At 45.0% G+C, this 21451-nt stretch overlaps 1 protein-coding gene across 3 annotated transcripts in view; it reads right to left on the bottom strand.

Annotated features, from left to right (window-relative positions):
- Nucleotides 1-21451, bottom strand: part of EDARADD (EDAR associated death domain) — a 67375-nt gene that overhangs the window by 42180 nt on the left and 3744 nt on the right. For all 3 annotated transcript variants that reach the window (XM_044942052.2, XM_044942054.2, XM_044942053.2), the window contains exons 2-3: nt 9722-9780; nt 4908-4947 (exon numbers count right to left, since the gene is read on the bottom strand). In XM_044942052.2, coding sequence (XP_044797987.1) covers nt 4908-4947; nt 9722-9780 — 99 coding nt within the window. The remainder of the gene's footprint in view (nt 1-4907; nt 4948-9721; nt 9781-21451) is intronic.

Below are 21451 nucleotides of genomic sequence, written 5' to 3'. Positions count from 1 at the left end.
TGAAATTAAAAGGCAACTTTTCTTACATGGCCTCCCAAACACTCCTGTGGTCATATCCTTCTCACTCCCATCCACCCTCCAGTAAAGAAAAGTCTCGTAGAATGGTCACCTTTCTACTGGGGGAGGGGATTATAAATTGGGGGAGGGGATTTAACTGTTGGTTTAATTTGGGGGAGGGGCTTTAACTGTTGGTTTGCTGTAACAGGAGACTGCCAAGAGTCTGGGTCAAGGTTGGGTGGGAGGCAGTGAGCCGGTGGGATGAGTGGGACCAGGCAACATCATATCACGCAGACGAGAGAGGTTTTCAGTTTCATTTTAAAACAAACTTAATAGCAAAATACCATCAATTAATTGGCATAATGAGAAATCATAAAATACAATACATTGGCTTACTAGTTTGGGGGCAGACATTTTTATTGGGTTGGCCATAAAGTTCGTTTGGGTTTTTTTGTTACCGGCTATGGACAAACCCAAACAAACTTACTGGCCAACCCAACACTTCCAAATTATTTTAATGATTTCCTCAGTACTTGTTTATTTTCTCCTAACTTTTCCAAACTGAACTACTATATTTTGTTAACAAAATTTTCCAAACACCACACATGTTGAAGTTCAAATTACACAAAATTATTAACAATAAAATCAGTCTATTTCTTTCACTTTACATTCGCTATATAATTTTTTTGAACAATGAAACTCAGAGAAAAATGAAGGTGATAAAATTTTGATTAAATCAAATAAATTTTTGTGCAATTTCCCTTCACTAGGAATAGCAGCTGAAATATCAGAATTCTTCTTCAAAAGACATTTTTCTCTCAAAATGTGAAGAGCCACATTCCCTCTAGAATCCTCAAGCCAGTAGTTTCTACAAGATATAGGAATTCATGAAATAAAGTGAACCCCAATCTTAAATGAGTCCTGAATTTAGTGCCTAAAGACTCTCATGCTGCTAAGTCACTTTAGTCGTGTCTGACTCTGTGCAACCCCATAGATGGCAGCCCACCAGGCTCCCCCGTCCCTGGGATTCCCCAGGCAAGAACACTGGAGTGGGTTGCCATTTCCTTCTCCAATGCATGAAAGTGAAAAGTGAAAGTCAAGTCACTCAGTCGTGTCCGACCCTCAGCGACCCCATGGACTGCAGCCTACCAGGCTCCTCCGTCCATAGGATTTTCCAGGCAAGAGTACTGGAGTGGGGTGCCATTGCCTTCTCCAAAGACTCTCACAGAGAACCTATAGCAGACACTTGACATAATGAACCGCCTGAAATCTCTAAAATCAGGGGAGGCAGAAGCTACACATTTGTTCCCAAGAAAACAAGTATTATAACATGTTTTACCTCAAAAATATGCTGATCATTGAAATTACACTGGATGCCTACAGTTGATTTATGGTAAAAAGCACAAAATTCAGACCCTTTTTTGTTTGGACCATGTTGAGGAACAGTATTATATTGTCCGTAGGGAAACTAGGAATATACTAGAATTAGGATGAAGATTTTGTGAAACATGCTTCTTTTCTTAAGAAAATATATTTTGAGGACTTTTTAATCATACGAAAATGGTTCAAGCTAATTACAAACAACTCCTCTATTAAATATAGTTCAGTTCAGTCACTCAGTCGTGTCCGACTCTTTGTGACCCCATGAATCGCAGCACACCAGGCCTCCCTGTCTATCACCAACTCCCGGAATTCACTCAAACTCATGTCCATCGGGTTGGTGATGCCATCCAGCCATCTCATCCTCTGTTGTCCCCTTCTCCTCCTGCCCCCAATCCCTCCCAGCATCAGAGTCTTTTCCAATGAGTCAACTCTTCGCATGAGGTGGCCAAAGTATTGGAGTTTCAGCTTTAGCATCAGTCCTTCCAATGAACACCCAGGACTGATTTCCTTTAGAATGTACTGGTTGGATCTCTTTAAATATAGTAGCCCCCTAGAATTCACTTATGTGTCAGAATCTGAATCTGTACTTAATATAATTTGATTACATTTACTTTTAATCTATAAATCAGCCTCTTCACTAATTTATGTGGGCTTTGTGTTCCTAAAAACAACATTACCATAATCATTTAACACTGATATTGGCTCCATTATCTTTAATAAAAGATATCTTTAACAAAATACTGCAGACATTAAATTGTTGTATTATCAAATGCAAATGTCGGAGTAAGTTTTCAAACTTCCGGACATGGTTCATTACATTTAAGATCATGTATTTCTTGGAGAAAAATTATGTGCTTCATAATGCTCTTTGACCCCATGAATAAAGACAGAGGAAAGGTCTAGAGTATGGTTTTTAATAGTCATGTTACTTGTCAACTCACCATTGTTTTAACTGAGGTTTTGTAAAACTTAAATTATTGAAGAAACAGTTACAGTACAGTTACTATATTATCAGGTTTCTAAGCAACAATCTTTTTCTCTTAAAACAGGAAATCACACTCAAGATGATAAAAAAAAAAAAAAAGATTTCAGACGGATCAAACCATGGCAATGTATTCCCAGAGTCACTGTGGCTCGGTTTGTGCTTAAAACAATGGGTCCACTCTCACCTCTGCTATGAGAGCTTTCCACAGTCCTCAACCCTGATTGATCACAGTCCTCTTGCCAGACTTCCCTCCACCCTGCCTGAAGCTCCTAGGTGCCAGGCGCTACTCTTGTGTTTGACTCTCACGAGCACCCTGGGAGGTGGGATCTACCTTGTTCTAAGCTGTGAAGTCATCTGCTGAGTCCTCTCAGAGCTGGCGAGGTTTGTCAGCCAGTTCTCTCCTACATGTCCCATTGGAGGGTACACCACATTCTTGAAGCTTCTTAGGCAGGCTCCCAAAGGGAGGTCTGAGACCCACTCACTCAGGTATGCATTAAAACACAGGTTTTAATCCTAATCTCCCATGTGTCTCACCCTCCCCTACCCCACACCCATGTGTAAAATAGCTAGCTAGTGGGGAAGCTGCAGTATAGCATAGGGAACTCAGCTCAGTGCTTTGTGATGACCTAGATGGATGGGATTGGGGTGGTTTGGGAGGGAGGTTCAAGAGGGAGAGGATATATGTATACACATAGCTGATTTGATTCGTTGTACAGCAGAAACTAATCCAGCATTGTAAAGCAATTATCCTCCAATTAAAAAAACAACAAACTCATGAAAAACAAAAAAAAACCTACAGGTTTCTGGGCCTGATCCTAGACCCACCACATGATGATTTTGGAGAAGCAGGGCCCAGAATCTGCATTTTAAACTAGGTCCCCAGATAATTCTTCACTGCACCCTCCCTGAAGTCCAGTGGATACTTACTGCCCAGGACAGTTTCCTATCTATGCTGATGTCTTGGCCTGAACCTCTCACTTTCTTGCTGAACTAGACAGTCACAGGGTGGGGAACTCAGGATGCTGAGAAGTCATTCAGGGAGAAGAGGAAGGGAAAGGAAACAGGCAGGGAGCCAGCCTCCCCTAGAACAACCAGGAATTGGGCTCAAAGGTGGCCTTCAGGCTCTTTTCCTTATAATACTGCCATTCCTGGGTGAAATTGTGTTGATGTCATTTCAGGAAGCAGGGGGAGGAGTCTGGTGAGTAAAGAATGAGAGAGGGGGACTCAGCAGAACCACAGACTTGACCACAGATGGGCCCTGGCAGGGAATTCCCTTCCGACCTGCAATCTGGCGGTCCTGTGATACCCATCACCGCAAGGAGGCTGCGGAAACCCACAGCAGGCTGTGCTGGGAAGTCCTCTCTCTCCAGGAAGCTGGGGAGGCCCTGCCAACTCTGACGCTGGTCAGATCTGCTTGCTCCCAACCCCACCCCTTCACCCTGGGTCGTCAGCAGAACATAAGGTAAGTGCTCCAGTGTGATAGCCACCAGCTAGTTCTCCTTACTGGATACAGCCTTGCAGACTATAGCCTTGGACAGGCTCAGGCGCCTTTCAGATGCGTCTGCACCACATCTGAGATGTTAATCTGTGGATCATGAAAGAAAGCTCTTTTTGCTTTGGGACCTGACAAGCATCCCATTCCCCTTGTCTGGCAATGGAACCTGTGGTTTGAGTAGAACTGTCTCCATGCCCTCCACACACACCATCTAACCTCAAGGCTCAGACCTGGTCAGCCCTCCATCCTCTTGGACCACAATCAATATGATCGCCACATGATGAAACTGCTCCTGCCTCAACTGCCCCTAAAACTGAGCCACGTGTGCTGGGGGAAAGGCTCCCTCTTGTTCCACTGTCGTAAGCAGCACCAGGTGAAGCTGGAGGTGGCAGAGACCATCTTTCCCACCACGTGGGGAAAACTGGCCCGAGAACTGAGTCAACACAGAAGACTGAGCCATGAGAGTCAGTGAGAGGGGTGGGGAGAGAAAGAAGAAGAAGAAGGAGATGAGGAAACGAAAAAGAGAGAGAGGCAGAGAGAGAGCCTGAGACACCATTTTAAACGTTTGGATTTAACAGACTCAAAGACGCTAAACCACCAAATCCTTCCTCTCCCCTTTTTTGTTTTTATTGGTTTGGGGCCGCACCATGCAGCATGCAGAACCTTAGTTCCCCTACCAGGGATCAAACCTGTGTCCCCTGCATTGGAAATTCAGGGTCTTAACCACCGGACTGCCAGGGAAGTCCCTGCTCTGCCACCTTTTTAAACTAATTTGAGTTATATTTCTGTCACTTGCAACCCACAGTCCTGGTTGTCTCCATTTTAAGCATGCTAAAAACACCATAGGAACTTGAGGTATCATTTGATCTAAAATCACTTCTAGATTTTAATAAAAAAATCCATACTACAGATGATCAAATCAGGCACTAAATTATCAGTATGTTTCTGTTCCACAATTTTAACAAATGAAAACTTAACTCTGACTAGCGCTTTGTTCAGGACAGGAGAATAATCACAAGCACAAGTTGTTGCATTCACTATACATACCTTTAGGGAGTCCTGTGTCTTGAATGGGATACTTGTCTGACTGTAGAAAACCAACAAAAGGGGAAAGTTATTTTTTTAAACACCATAGTCAATTATAAGATCAAAGTGAAAAGAAAGCTTTGTCTTGGGAAAATCATGATTTTCCTTTAAAACCTTGCAAGTTTTTAGCCTTGAATTTATCCATAGGCCTGACCCATGACTTGTTTTTATTCTCAATTTTATAGAAATGAAATCAAATTTGATGAGATGTCAATGGTAGAACATGGAACAGAATAAGCCTTCAGCTCTGACCACTAAACCACACTTCCTCTCTTGTCTGCAGTGTTATTTTACTTCCTGCAGCTCAAAATTGAAGGACTGTCATATCTTTTCTCACCATTTGTGTGACATGCATTTGGGTCAACAAGCATGTATTCTGGGCAGCTCTCACAGCTGGAGAGCTCTGTCCTGGGTTGACAGGATTGAAAAGGTAACTATCCCGTAAGTTGCACAAAGATCAGTCACCTATTATGCACAATTATGCACAGTTCCTCAATGCTTTCGTTGAGGGCAGTACTGTCTCAGGGAATTCAAAAGAGCAAATGCTCTTGCAATCACGTATTTCTTTGTTGGTACTGATAAATATGCAGGTATCTAAGCTTCTGGAAACTTCTACTTCAGATTACACAATGTAGTTGTTTTCCGTAGATTTCTATGAGAGAAGCTTGAATGTGCCCAGTTTCCCTAGCCTGCCCCTGACCCTGCCTCAGTTCCACCATCATCTCCTCTGGGCCTTTGAGTCCATGGCTCTCCAGCTTAAACAAAGCTGCCCCTCCCAACTCTCCTGTAGGTCTCACCACGGTCTTCCCTGGACAGAGGAAGAAAAGAAATGCAGAACCAGGGATTCTTTTTTTAATGGGAAAAAAAAAAACCCTGAGTTTATTAACATTATTAAGCTTTAAAATTAACATGACTTCCTTAACATAGTCCAATATTCTATGGATGTTCAAGTTTACATGGTTGTCATCTATGTATTTAATTTTGCTTATTGATCAGGAGTTAAAGGAAGGCTGACATGCAGTCGTCACTCAGTATCCTTGAGGGGCTGATTCTAAGATCTTCCCATGGATACCAAACTTTGGATGCCCGAGTGGGATTTTAGTTCCCCGACCAGGGATGGAACCTGTGCCCCTCGCATTGGGATCATGTAGTCTTAACCATGGAGAAGGCAATGGCACCCACTCCAGTACTTTTGCCTGGAAAATCCCATGGATGGAGTAGCCTTGTAGGCTGCAGTCTATAGGGTCGCTAAGAGTCGGATATGACTGAACGACTTCACTTTCACTTTTCACTTTCATGCATTGGAAAAGGAAATGGCAACCCACTCCAGTGTTCTTGCCTGGAGAATCCCAGGGATGGGGGAGCCTGGTGGGCTGCCATCTATGGGGTTGCACAGAGTCGGACACAACTGAAGTGACTTAGCAGTAGCAGTCTTAACTACTGGACCACCAGAGAAGTCCTATGCCATTTTATGGAAGGGACTTGGGCATCCAGAGATTCTGTTTTCAATGCCTTTCTTTGGAGTTTCTTTGGAGCAGAAGCCTCCAACCTCTTTCCACAAAAGAAATTAATCTTCTTTATGTTATCAATTCAACCTTTGAAGGGCCTGGGGTTTAAGGTCAGACACACTGGTGGTCAAGCATGTCTATACAACTGAGCCCCAAGAACACTTTGGACACCAAAGGCAGGATGAGCTTCCCTGGCTGTCAGTACTCTGTGTATCATCACACACCCTTACTGAGACCAGTAAACACTGTCCACACAGCTGAGAGGGTAACTGAAAGCCACCCGCTTACAACTCTCCTGGGCCCTGACCTACGCTCCTCCTCCTTTGGCTGACTTTAATCTGAATCCTTTTGCTATAATACACCACAATCTTGAGTCGAGAAAAAATAAACATCAATCAGAAAGAACTTAAAAGTCAAATACTTTCCCCCCAGACTAAATCCTTCCCCGTACTCTGCCCCCTACAACGTGGAAAACACACCTATACTGTAGTACTTCTCAGACTCTTTTCAAAGTATCTGTCTCAGACTGTGAGTGTTTCAAGAGAAGGGACCATCCCAAGGTTTTGACTAAGTTCAGTCTACAAGAACGAACAAGTGTGGGTTCCCCGGACAGACTGACAGTTGAGCGGGCCTAGAGGGTGCCCAGGACTCAGCATGGCCATTGCAGATGGTGGACACAGAGGATCAAGGCCAGGTGGCTGGAAGACTGGTCAGCCTGCAGCAGAGACAAGGCTGGGGGTGGAAAAGGAAGACACAGTTGGATATGAAATAATGGAGCCGGTTTCCATGGAAGACCCTGGAGGTGAGGTGAAGGGACTGAGGTGCCATTCTAGGATCTCAGGAAGCTTGGCTCACCAAACACTGCTGCCTGCTTGGTGCCCACCTCTGCATACAAGAGCATGGTCGGCATAGCCTCGCAGAAAGCCAGGCAAGCAAATCATCCCCACACAATAGCATAAAAAAATAGAGAAGACAACAGCTGAAGGCCCCAGGATAAGGCAGAGAAGGCTTTCCAGGTAAGGAATGCTTAAGTTGAGTAGCAGGGTGCATAGGAGCTCACTACATAAGGAAGTGGGCAAGGGCCAGCATTAGGGGTATCCCAGGATGGCGAGAGGACGTGGGGCATCCGAGGAGCAGCAAATAGCTGCACACGACTGGGACGCTGAGACAAGAGGACCTCATGTGCCATGTCAAGGACTATAAATTTAATCCTGAGAGTGGCAGGAATGTTATGGCTGAAATCTGTGCACACCCCGTATACGTCAAAGTCCTAACCCCTAGTCCCTCAGACTGTGACCTTATTGGAAATAGAGTCAATGTAGACAGAATTAGTTAAGATGAGGTCACACTGGTGTAGGGTGGACCCTTCATCTAACAGGACAGACATTCTCGTAAGAAGAGAAGAGACACAGACATACAGGGAGAAGACGGCCACATGCCACTGAAGGAAGAAAGAGGAGGGGAGCATATACAAGCCCAGGGACACCATGAACTGCCGACAACCACCAGAAGCCAGAAGACACAAGGCAGGATTCTTCCCTGCAGGTTTCAGAGGGAGCACAGCCCTTGATTTTTAGTCCATTTGCAGGACCTTGTCAGGCAGCCCCAACAAACGAATACAGGGAAGCTGCAGTAAAGGCAATTTGTCTTGGAGTCAAAGAGGAGTGAGGAGAGGCAGCCAGGACTCAAGGTGAGCCATAAGGAGGGGGCCCCCAAGGAAGGCAGACCCTGGTGTCAGGGGATCGAGTGGACAGCAAGACAATCACATGTCAGGCAGTGTGAAGGGTGGATTAAGTAACCCGTTGGCGGGTCCCCAACCTCTGGGATCTGATGCCTGATGATCTGAAGTGCAGCTGGTATAATAATAACAGAAATAAAGTGCACAATAAATATAATGCACTTAAGTCATCCCCAAACCACCCATCCCCACCTGGTCTGTGGAAAATTTGTCTGCAATGAAACTGATCCCTGGTGCCAAAAAAGTTGGGGACCGCTGCTCTATAGAACCCATGGCTTTAGTAACAGGCTATGCCTGAGAGGATCATAAGACCTGGCCACGGGGTCATTGTGTACTCTGCTTTTACAGGAGTTCATAATTGCAGTGTCTCAAAGTTTGATTCCCTATGCTGTCCACACTTGTTAAACTGTGCTGTAGTTATAAGGCCATGAAAACAAACATTTCAGGTTTTGAAGACATTAAGGTGCCTTGTGAATCACCCCTTTTTTTTGGCTGTGCTGGGTCTTAGTAGAGGAGTGCAGGATCTAGTTCCCTGATCAGGGCTTGAACCCAGGCCCCGTGCATTGGCAGCACGGAGTCTTAGCCGCTGGACCACCAGGGAAGTCTCCACCAAAGACTTAAAGACATTGAACTGAAATATCTTGAGAGCATTTTATGCCATTCTAACTAAATTAATACAAATTCTTCATGACTCAACAGATCGCATCCTCCGGATACTTTGAAAAACAGGAATGTATCTCACACTGCATGCACAGTCACACACGCGATGCTATCAAAGGCATTTATTTGGTCATAAGTAGGAGGCTGAATCGAGTAGGGGAGCAGGGCTTCTTCAGTCTGGCTGACTTTCTACAAATCAGCTAATTGCCATATCCTCATCTCCAGTAGAATAATAAAATCTTTTATCACAGTAGACACACCACAGAGTGGTTACGGGATGGTGGGGCAGGGATCCGAAGCCAGCTGACGGGTTCGAATCCCACCTGGCCTGCTTCCAAGTTTGGCAGCTCGCCTCACCCCTTGTGTCTGTTTTTCATCTGTGAAGCAGGCAATGCCTACCTTTCAGGACTGTTTCAGGGGTAAAAGAGGTAATTGACAATGTATGCCCACCTACACATGGCCAAGCCCTCCAATACTGTAAGGTGTTCATATTTTTTCTTTCAATCTCAAGCTATATATTTTGATTTCTGAAGAAGGAGGTCATTAAAAATAGATAGTATTAAAATTAGACAAGCAGAGACTTCTCTGGTGGTCCAGTGGTTAAGAACTCGCCTTCCATTGCAGGGGACACAGGTTCCATCCCTGGTGGGGGAACTAAGATTCCACATGCCACATGGTGTGGCCAAAAAAAATGATAAATTTAAAATAAATAAAAATACATATTTAAAAAGACAAGTAGATAAAGACCTCACATAATCTAAGAAGAACACTCCTGACATATGCAAAACAAGAACAGAGTCTAACACCAAAAACAAAGGAGGGGAAAAAAAACTCAAGTCATCACTATTAATGTAAAATGCGTAACCTACCGTATTAAGGGATATCGTGCTAGGGTCTGTGTCTTCCACTGGTTCCTTTGCCAAATGATCTGTAAACAAAACACAAGGAGAGAATTTTCTTTAACTTAAAAGCACAAATGTATCCTTTGATAACTATCTTCATATAAATGCAAGCTACCCCCATCAGTTTGGAGAGAAACTTACTTTCGATCATTAGTAGAGACAAAATAAGAAAGAATGGGTTCAGTCTGCATCAAGAAAGTGATTAAGACAAACTACATTAAAAAATATATATATATATATGTATATATATATTTGGACTTTGCTGGTGGTCCAGTGGTGAAGAGTCCATCTGCCAATGCAGAGAACACAGGTTTGATTGCTGGTCCTGGAAGATCTCACATGCCGCAGGGCAACTAAGCTTGTGAGCCACAACTGCTGAGCCCACATGCCCTAGAGCCTGTGCTCTAGAACAAGAGAGGCCACTGCAATGAGAAGCCCGGACACCGAAACTAGAGAGTATCCACTGCTTGCCACAATCCACTGTATCCACTGAAAGTCCACCAGCAGCAGTGAAGATCCAGCACAGCCAAAAATAAATAATAGTAAAAAAATATATATTTTGTAACAGTTTACTTACAAACGTCTACAAACAGAGGTACAAATAACTACAAATAATGCAAACATGATATTAATTAATGACTCTTTTACACTTCGGATTTTGAGACAGACTGGGACCTGGGACTCTTTACTGCAGGGCTCACACCTGACAAATATCTCCTTGAGCAACAGATACAAAGAAACTATAAGGGACTGAAAATAACTGTGTGTATGTGTAGTTGGGGCAAATTATGAACAGCATACAAAAAGGAACACAAAAAGGGCACAAACCAACTGCTATTTCTGAGGCGCTGGGAACAAGGCAGGGACCTGCATATGATCCCTGCACACAGCACCAAAACGGGGGTGGGCAGATCACTTAAGCCAGCCCTCTGGTCCATCCCCACCCTCACCCCACTTAAGGAACTAGCCTGCCCTCTGTAGAGAGCAAGGGCACCTGTTTTCTTGTTTTCACTCCAAGTAAAGCCTTGCCTGAATTCCTCATCTGGTCTCTTATCAGTTTCTATTGATTAAAAGACAGGGAAGCCTTGCGTGCTGCAGTCCATGTGGTCCCAAAGACTCCAGACACGACTGAGTGGCTGAATAACAACAATTGATTAAAGAGTCCAAGGACCCAGGTCAGCAGCGATTTGATTATGACTTTGAGAAAGAAAATGAGAGAGAGAAAAGCTCCCCCTTTACTAGACACTTGAGGAAACATCTGCTGGAAACTATCTTGCTCAACAACCATATCTGAGTGGGATCCTCAGTACTTCTGCAGTCAGCACACAAGCTGCAAAACCCTAAGTGGCAGCCTTAGACCAGTCCAGATTCAACTTTCACTTTTCTCCCAAATCATCATGAAGTACATAATGTGGCCCAGGTCCTAGGTCCTGGGAATGCCTTGGGACATCCGAACAAACAGGACAGGACAACCTGTGGAGGTTTGCTCCTTCTCCCTAGATATCTTTCATTGAGAATGTGTCCGGACTTTTCACATTCTTCTCCCTGTGGGTGTTGACAATGCCCATAGTCATGTGGAGGGAACATCTCTTTACCTGTTTTATGATAGGCTACAGTCAATGAAGAGATTAAAGGAGGTGGCCCAGAGGAGTGGGTGCAGACGGAGAGAGCTTTTGCCAGTGTCCCCCCATGGAGCAGGGGACAGACCCCTGCAACTCCACAAGTAGGGACTGTGCCCTTGTCCCTGGCAGAGCCCACAGGTGGCAAGATCACATCACAGAATGCACAGAGGGGGCTAGCCCCTGGGTCCCAGGGTTTCCAGCCCCAGCAAAGAAATCTCATGATGTGGGTCTGGCACAGAAACAGAGGGCTCCTAGATCTCAGTCTTCTCAGGCTTAGACTCTGATGCACAAAAAATTCAAGGCCCCTCCTTTTCCAAGCGCCGTATCATCCTCTTAGACTCCTGTGTTACACTAAGGAAGGAGCCCAGTTCAGACTGAAATGGAATTTCCTGCCAGCCCAGCAGACAGACTCAGACTTGAGTTTAAATCAATATAAAGACAGTAAGAAGAAACTGTGTTGCTAACTCCATTCTGAGTTTACAGAACTCCTGCTGCCCAAATAACAGACAATTATAACACAGAGCACATGGTATGAAGACAGTAGAAATGCAGAATGACATGGAAACACATGGGAGGAACACAAGCCTGACCTGGGGTGCCTGGTGGAGAGAGAAGAGCCTGCACAGGAAGTGATTCCAGAATCTGGAAGGTTGAGTTGAAGCTAGCCAGGAGAAAGAGTCAGGGAGGGGAAAGCATTCTAGACAGAGGGAACAGCATAGGCGAAGGCTTAGAGATGAAACAGAACATGACACATTAGTGGACTTCAACTAGGTCTAGCCAGACACTTGCATTTGCTTTTCCAGTTTTGTTTTTCCATCCTTCCCATGTTCTGGTTCTTGGATAGGGAGTGGGTAGCAGAAGACACACTGAGGAGTCTCAAGTCCCTTCTTCCCTCCTCCAACTACAGCCTAGTCTCAACCATTTCATTTTCCCTAAAGTGTATCTGAATGACAATACTTTTTTTTTTTTTTTTTGGCTGAGTGGCTTGTGGGATCTTAATTCCCCGATCAGAGATCAAACCTTTGCCCCCTGCAGTGGAAGCACAGAGTCTCAACCACTGGATGGCCAGGGAAGCCCTTGGATGATAATACTTTAAATGATTATCTCCACCATGGGTGTGGAATTTTAGCAGGTATCCTGTGCAGGTATCCTATGACACGTAGGGTTTCTTTCCTATAGAGACATTAATGTGAGAGAAAGTAAAAGGAAAAAAATAAAGAAGAAAATGGAGGAGACAGCTGGGAAAAGGCAGAAATACCCGCAAAGCAGCAGTGAGGATGCAAGTAGAAGCAGTTAAAGGGAAGGTGCACAGAGATCTGGGAGAAGGCGTGGGTCTCGCCACCACACCACTGAGACCTAGTGGTCTGAGTAACACCATGAACCTGCATGACTCGCATAATTGTTCTCAGCCTCAGGCTCTTCCCCTGTAACACGAGGGGGTCCAGGTGGCTGGTTTCCACACCCAGCTGATCAGTGTTACTCTGGTCCAGGTTTGGGAATGACTCCCTTTGAGAATCTGCGCCTCAGAGGGTGATGGGATGAACAGGAAAATACGGGCTGCCAACAACAAGTGTTTGGAAGCCCAAAGGCTCTTGCTTTGGTCTGAAATCTCTGAGAATAAATGAAATTTAAGATGAGAAGGGCAAGGAGAATTTAATTTTTGTCGTTGTTGTTTTCGGAAGGACAACAGCAGAGCGAGAGGGCAATCCAGCAAGGCAATGGGTTTCAGTTCAGTTCAGTTCAGTCACTCAGTCATGTCCGACTCTTTGCGACCCCATGAACCGCTGCACGCCAGGCCTCCCTGTCCATCACCAACTCCCGGAGTTTACCCAAACCCATGTCCATTGCCTCGGTGATACCATCCAACCATCTCATCCTCTGTCGTCCCCTTCTCTTCCCTCAATCTTTCCCAGCATCAGTCTTTTCCAATGAGTCAGCTCTTCCCATGAGGGGGCCAAAGTATTGGAGTTTCAGCTTCAACATCAATCCTTCCAATGAACACCCAGGACTGATCTCCTTTAAGATGGACTGGTTGGATCTCCTTGCAGTCCAAGGGACTCTCAAGAGTCTTCTCCAACACCACAGTTCAAAAGCATCAATTCTTCAGTGCTGACCTTTCTTTACAGTCCAACTCTCACATCCATACATGACTACTGGAAAAACCATAGCCTTGACTAGATGGACCTTTGTTGGCAAAGTAATGTCTCTGCTTTTTAATATGCTATCTAGGTTGGTCATAACTTTCCTGTCAAGGAACAAGCATCTTTTAATTTCATGGCTGCAATCACCATCTGCAGTGATTTTGGAGCCCAAAAATATAAAGTCAGCCACTGTTTCCACTGTCTCCCCATCTATTTCCCATGAAGTGATGGGACTGGATGCTGTGATCTTAGTTTTCTGAATGTTGAGCTTTAAGCCAACTTTTTCACTCTCCTCTTTCACTTTCATCAAGAGGCTCTTTAGTTCTTCTTCACCTTCTGTCATAAGGGTGGTGTCATCTGCATACCTGAGGCTATTGATATTTCTCCCAGCAATCTTGATTATACCTTGTGCTTCCTCCAGCCCAGCGTTTCTCATGATGTACTCAGCATAGAAGTTAAATAAGCAGGGTGACAATATACAGCCTTGACATACTCCTTTTCCTACTTGGAACCAGTCTGTTGTTCCATGTCCAGTTCTAACTGTTGCTTCCTGACCTGCATACAGATTTCTCAAGAGGCAGGTCAGGTGGTCTGGTATTCCCATCTCTTTCAGAATTTTCCACAGTTTATTGTGATCCACACAGTCAAAGGCTTTGGCATAGTCAATAAAGCAGAAATAGATGTTTTTCTGGAACTCTCTTGCTTTGTCCATTATCCACCGGATGTTGGCCATTTGATCTCTGGTTCCTCTGCCTTTTCTAACATCAGCTTGAACATCTGGAAGTTCACGGTTCACGTATTACTGAAGCTTGGCTTGGAGAATTTTGAGCATTACTTTGCTAGCATGTGAGCTGAGTGCAAATGTGCAGTAGTTTGAGCATTCTTTGGCTTTGCCTTTCTTTGGGATTGGAATGAAAACTGACTTTTCCAGTCAGATGGTGAATGCTGAGTTTTCCAAATTTGCTGGCATATTGAGTGCAACACTTTCACAGCATCATCTTTTAGGATCTGAAATAGCTCAGCTGGAATTCCATCACCTCCACTAGCTTTGTTCGTAGTGATGCTTTCTAAGGCCCTCTTGACTTCACATTCCAGGATGTTTGGCTCTAGGTGAGTGATCACACTATCATGATTATTTGGATCATGAAGATCTTTTTTGTATAGTTCTCCTGTGTATTCTTGCCACCTCTTCTTAATATCTTCTGCTTCTGTTAGGTCCTTACCATTTCTGTCCTTTATTGAGCCCATCTGTGCAAGAAGTGTTCCCTTGGTATCTCTAATAGTCTTAAAGAGATCTCTAGTCTTTCATATTCTATTATTTTCCTCTATTTCTTTGCATTGATCGCTGCTGCTGCTGCGTCGCTTCAGTCGTGTCCAACTCTGTGCGACCCCATAGACCGCAGCCCACCAGGCTCCCCCGTCCCTGGGATTCTCCAAGTAAGAACACTGGAGTGGGTTGCCATTTCCTTCTCCAATGCATGAAAGTGAAAAGTGAAAGTGAAGTCGCTCAGTCATGTCCGACTCTTAGTGACCCCATGGACTATAGCCCACCAGGCTCCTCCACCCATGGGATTTTTCGCATTGATCACTGAGGAAGGCTTTCTTATCTCTCCTTGCTATTCTTTGGAACTCTGCATTCAAATGGGTATATCTTTCCTTTTCTTCTTTGCTTTTCCCTTCTCTTCTTTTCACAGCTATTTGTAAGGCCTCCCCAGACAGCCATTTTGCTTTTTTGTATTTCTTTTTCTTGGGGATGGTCTTGCTCCTTGTCTCCTGTACAATGTCACGAACCTCCATCCATAGTTCATCAAGCACTCTGTCTATCAGATCTAGTCCCTTAAATCTATCTCTCACTTCCACTGTATAATCATAAGGGATTTGATTTAGGTCATACCTGAATGGTCTAGTGGTTTTCCCCACTTTCTTCAATTTAAGTCTGAATTTGGCAATAAAGAGTTCATGATCTGAGCCACAGTCAGCTCCTGGTCTTGTTTTTGCTAACTGTATAGAGCTTCTCCATCTTTGGCTGCAAAGAATATAATCAATCTGATTTCAGTGTTGACCATCTGGTGATGTCCATGTGTAGAGTCTTCTCTTGTGTTGTTGGAAGAGGGTGTTTGCTATGACCAGTGCGTTCTCTTGGCAAAACTCTATTAGCCTTTGTCCTGCTTCATTCTGTACTCCAAGGCCAAATTTGCCTGTTACTCCAGGTGTTTCTTGACTTCCTACTTTTGCATTCCAGTCTCCTACAATGAAAAGGACATCTTTTTCAGGTGTTAGTTCTAAATGGTCTTGTAGGTCTTCATAGAACCATTCAACTTCAGCTTCTTCAGCATAACTGGTTGGGGCACAGACTTGGATTACTGTGATACTGAATGGTTTGCCTTGGAAACAGAGATCATTCTGTCGTTTTTGAGATTGCACCCAAGTACTGCATTTTGGACTCTTGTTCAGTATGATGGCTACTCTATTTCTTCTAAGGGATTCCTGCCCGCAGTAGTAGATATAATGGTCATCTGAGTTAAATTCACCCATTCCAGTCCATTTTAGTTTGCTGAATGTCGACATTCACTCTTGCCATCTCCTGTTTGACCACTTCCAATTTGCCTTGATATATGGACCTAACATTCCAGGTTCCTTTGCAATATTGCTCTTTATAGCATCGGAACTTGCTTCTATCACCAGTCACATCCACAATGGGTTTAGAACTAGTCTTTGAAGCACTTTGAGGTCTTTTATTATTATTATTATTATTATTTTAATTTACTTATTTGGCTGCATCAGGTCTTAGTTGTGGCACACGGGATCTTTCATTGTGGGGTGGGGGTTCTCCAGTTGCAGCTCATGGGCTCAATAGTTACAGCAAGTGGGCTTAAGTGCCTCTTGGCATGTGGGATCTTAGTTCCCCAGCCAGGGATCAAACTTGCACCCCCTACATTGGAAAGCAGATTCTTAACCACTGGACCACCAGGGAAGTTCTATTTTTGTTTCTGTTTTTTATTATTTTCATTCAAATGGTTGGAACTGTATCAGCCTCTGACTTGGACCAGGCTAGGGATGATGTTCTTCCTCACATGTTAGGGTCAAATCCACCCACAGACCCAGAACCAGGCCCGAGGTGGCCCCCTTCGTGTTTGTTCTCCCAGGCTCATGTTGTGTACCCAAAGATTATCTGGAGGAGGGCTGATCCTGGTTATCTGAGACCAGTCTAGCAGTAAGCATTTGTCCTAAAGTATTTTCTTAGAGCTCTTGGACCCACATGTTGACAATATTATTAAGTATAAAATAAAATTATTATTTTGAAGCTTTAAAATGTTTATTTTTACAGGCCCCAGGTAACAGCAGGCTGGGCCCCCAGACACGGTTCTGATATCAGACAAGACAAGGGCACAAAGGAGCTGACACAAAAGGAAGGACCACGTGAGCTCCAAGGTGGCAAGGCCAGCAGGTCAGTGAGGGGCCAGTGGGGCCCAAAACTCTCCCAAAACTGCCTCCACTCTCCTGGATCAGTGACTCTACACGAGGCAGTGAATGCTAAATTGCTTCAGTCATGTCCAATTCTTTGCAACCCTTATGGACCATAGCCCATGAGGCTCCTTTGTCAATGGGATTCTTCAGGCAAGAATACTGCAGTGGGTTGCCATTTCCTCCTCCAGGGGATCTTCCCAACCTAGGGATCGAACCCCATCTCTTACATCTCCTGCACTGGCAGGCAGGTTCTTTACCACTAGCACCCCACACAAAGCAGAGATCACCCCAAATGAGCTGGTAACTGACCAAAGTGGATTTCACTGCTGGCAGCGAGAAGATGTTTCATGCATATGAGCATCTCCTGGGGAGCTCCTCAAAAGGCATGAGTGGAACCCAATGGTGAACTGATGCCACTGGGCAGCTGGAGGGACGCCCAGCCTGGCTCCCAGAGCCCCAGGGGGGAGCAAGCGAGGCTGTCACTTACTTCTCTGAGCCTCAAAATCCCAATCTTCACTATTCAGGGGTGAACAGAGAGCCTCCACATGCTCTTCCAGCTTTGTAAGTCCATGAGTGGGGACTTCCCTGGTGGTCCAGGGGTTAAGACTCCACATTCCCAATGTAGGGGGCATGGGTTCGATCTCTAGTTGGGGAACTAGGATCCTGCATGGCACAGACAAAATAAATAAATATTCTACATATATGTATATAATTTTTTTTAAGTCCATGAGTAGTGAGAAGTACAGGCCCCACAGGGAAAGGAGCATCTTCAGGTGAAGGTCACAGGAAGCCCAGTTACAATTACACCTCCCTCTTATACAGTGCCCCCCGGGGCTGCCTGGTTTACACAGAGTCCCAGTTCATTCTCAGAGCTACTCTGAGAAAGGACCATGCCTCTCCTTTATCCATACTGAGTGCCCAAAATCACAGGGCAAAGGAAGAGCCAGAATTTGGATCTGGGACTTTCTGACTTCAAAAATCTGCCTGTTTTCCACTACCTTCAGGGTGCCAGAAGTGGTCCATGCACTGACCACCTGATGACACGCTTTCCTGGGGGGAGGGGGAGGGGGAATCTCTGTGCCCAGAATTTCCCTTCTTATAAGGGTACCAGTCACATTGCATGAGAGCCCACTCTAATGACTTCATTTTGACTGCTTCTGTAAAGACTCTATTCCCAAATAAAGTCACATTCTAAGTTATTGGGGGTTCAGATGCCAAGAAAATTTGCGGGGTGCAGGGAAGAGTTCAACCTGTAACGATTCACTCTCAGGCCCTCAAATTCATGTCCTTCCCATGTGCAAAATACACTCACCCAACATTCCCCAAAGCAGTCATCATTCCAGCATCAACTCTAAATGCAAAATCCCATCTACCCACCATCCACTCAAAGACCCAGCTCTCATCAGCTTCCAGATGAGAATTCCCAGGAGCCCTGGAGCCTGTGGACTGCAGCCGGCAGCCTCTCCACCAGGAATGACGGAGGAGAGCTGCCCAACACAGAAACACAGACACGGGTGAGTTGCCCAAGAGGGGCCTGGTCATGTCCAGACATCTCCCCTTATGAATCACATTAGATAAGGGCCAAAAGTTCCTCGAGACAGTTTTTCAGAGGAAGTTCAAAGATCTCCCCTAAAGATGTTCTTTCAGGGAAACAAAGAGGAAAGCGTGTCACAGCTTACTGGCTTTCTCAGTTCTCAGGAGCCAAGAGAGTGAGGCCTCTTATGCTTCTTAGGGAAGAATTAAAGGCAATTCTTTGAACCTGTGATATCAGAGTTAATTTATTTTTCCTTTGTTATTATTTTCGTACCTAAGCTTTTCTTTTGACCTACATCTGTTTTCACTCCTGAGTCTAAAGAAGCCCTAGAGCCCTAACCGTATTCGGGATTACAGAAGCTCTCAGGGTAGGAGAGCTGTGTAATCTTCTTCCCCGTCTTAGGCAGCAGCCCTGCTCTGTCATCCTTGGACCTCAGAGCAGGGGCTGAACAAGCTGAGAAAGAGCCAGGGATCAAGAAGGTGTGCCTCTGGATGGTGGCCAAGCTGAGGGGGTCCAATCGAAGAGGGCAAGGGAAGCGAGAGGAGAGGAAGAGATGAACCAAGGGACGGAAGAGGAGACACAGACAAGGGGAAAACACTTGGGTAGAGAGAAGAAAACTTAGAGGCACGGTGAGAAAGGGAAAGAAATGAAGTGGGCATTGGAAAAACCCCTAGGAAGGGTAAGGGGAAAAGGAAGAAGGAAGGAAAACCGCAGCCTGTCACCACTTTCTGGTGGATGTGGAGGAACCAGCCCTGGTTTAGTGCTACTGGTGTTTGCCAGAAGGACAGGGTGCCACCTCAGACCCATCCAAGCCAGGAAGGCTCAGAGGGGTGCAAGAGAGGTGGGAGGCCACCCAAGGGGCTGTGCTGAGCCAGTCTCTAGGGCCAGGGCTCCCAGAGAGCAGCTCCACTGTGCAGTACAAACAAGATCCAGAGAACGAGCAAAGGCAGAATGTAAACTGATGTGCTGTGGCCCAGGGCACTTAACTCACTGCAACGAAGCAATGAACTCTTCTACCTCCCCAACTCCCTTGACTTTCAAAGCCTCCTTCTTTCTCTCCTTAATATCTGTATGAACGCAAACCAGATTTTATTCACATTCGGCAGGCAATTCTGACTCATTCCATGTTGGACGGTTTATTAGTGGTAGAGATAGAGACTGACTACACTGTAACCAGCATGACTATTTTCCTTCCACTATAAATTTTTTTAGTGTAAAGAGTTGTTTTTTAAATTAAGATCATACAGTATAATACTATTCACCTTTGTTATATGCATGTGGATATACAAAGATTTTTATTATTTTTCAACTTTACAAGGTGAACCCAGTTAACACATCTAACTCAATGAATCAGTTTCTAAGATGCCAACATGGGAAGAGCTTTTGCTGCCCACAGTTTGAGGCATTGTGCAGTTGCTAAGTTGTGCATGGTTCTTTGAAACCCTATGGATTGTAGCACGCCAGGCTTCCCTGTCCTTCAACATCTCCCAGAGTTTCCTCAAACTCTTGTCCATTGAGTCGGTGATGCCATCTTACCATCTCATCCTCTGTCATCCCCTTCTCCTCCTGCCTTCAATCTTTCCCAGCATCAGGGGCTTTTCCAATGAGTCAGCTCTTAGCATGAGGTAGCCAAAGTATTGGAGCTGCAGCTTCAGCATCAATCCTTCCAGTGAATATTCAGGGTTGATTTTCTTTAGAATTGACTGGTTTGATCTCCCTGCAGTCCAAGGGACTCTCAAGAGTCTTCTCCAACACTACAGTTCAAAAGCATCAATTCTTCAGCGCTCAGCCTTCTTTATGGTCCAACTCTCACATCCATACATGACTACTGGAAAAACCATAACTTTGACTATAGGGACCTTTGTTGGCAAAGTAACATCTCTGCTTTTTAATATGCTAAGTTTGTCATAGTTTGAGGCATAGGTAGTTACATTTTATATTTTCCATTCATTTGCCTACAAAGGTCTGTACAGTCAAAGCTATGGTTTTTCCAGTAGTCATGTACGGATGTTAAGAACTATACAATAAAAAAGGTTGAGCACCAAAGAATTGATCCCCACAAACTGTGGTGCGGGAGAAGACTCCTGAGAGTCCCTTGAACTGCAGGGAGATCAAACCAGTCAATCCTAAAGAAAATCAACCCTGAATATTCACTGGAAGGACTGATGCTGAAGCTGAAGCTCCAATACTTTCGCCACCTGATGGGAAGAACCAAATCATTGGAAAAGACCCTGATGCTGGGAAAGATTGAAGGCAGGAGGAGAAGGAGACGACAGAAGATGAGATGGTGAGATGGTAGGATGGCATCACCAACTCAATGGACATGAGTGTAATCAAACTCTGGGAGACGCTGAAGGACAGGGAAGCCTGGTGTGCTGCAGCTCATGGGGTTGCAGAGTCGGACATGACTGAGCGACTGAACAACAATTCATTTACTGAGATGATAAGTATTTAGCCAAGGCTTACTATGTGCTGTGTATGGGCCCGGGTGTTGGAGATAAACTGTCGAGGCTTCTGTCTAAGAACTCATAGTTTAATGGGGGAGAAAGACAATGGTGAAATTTCACGGCTAGAAACGGTGACAAGCGCTGGAAGGGTGCACCAAGAGTGTGTAACATGGAGCCAGATCTATATCCATTTTGATCTGAAATCTGAATGGTAAGCAGGAGATAACTGGAGTCGGGTGATGAGCAGACAGGAGAAGGAAATGGCAACCCACTCCAGTATTCTTGCCTGGAGAATCCCATGGATGGAGGAGCTTTGTGGGCTACAGTCCACGGGTCGCAAAGAGTCGGACACGACTGAGCGACTTCACTTTCACTTCTATGTGCAAAGGCCAGGAGGCAGGTGGTCCAGGGTTCTCAAGGAAACAGAGGAGGTGGCATGGCTGCAACGCAGAGAGACAGAGCAGGCTCACCAACTGAAGGGAGAC

The sequence above is a fragment of the Bubalus bubalis genome, chromosome 4 (assembly GCF_019923935.1).
Source record: "Bubalus bubalis isolate 160015118507 breed Murrah chromosome 4, NDDB_SH_1, whole genome shotgun sequence".
NCBI lineage: Eukaryota > Metazoa > Chordata > Mammalia > Artiodactyla > Bovidae > Bubalus > Bubalus bubalis.
The sequence above is the reverse complement of the archived record's forward strand: the minus strand, read 5'-3'. Positions and strand labels throughout refer to the sequence as shown.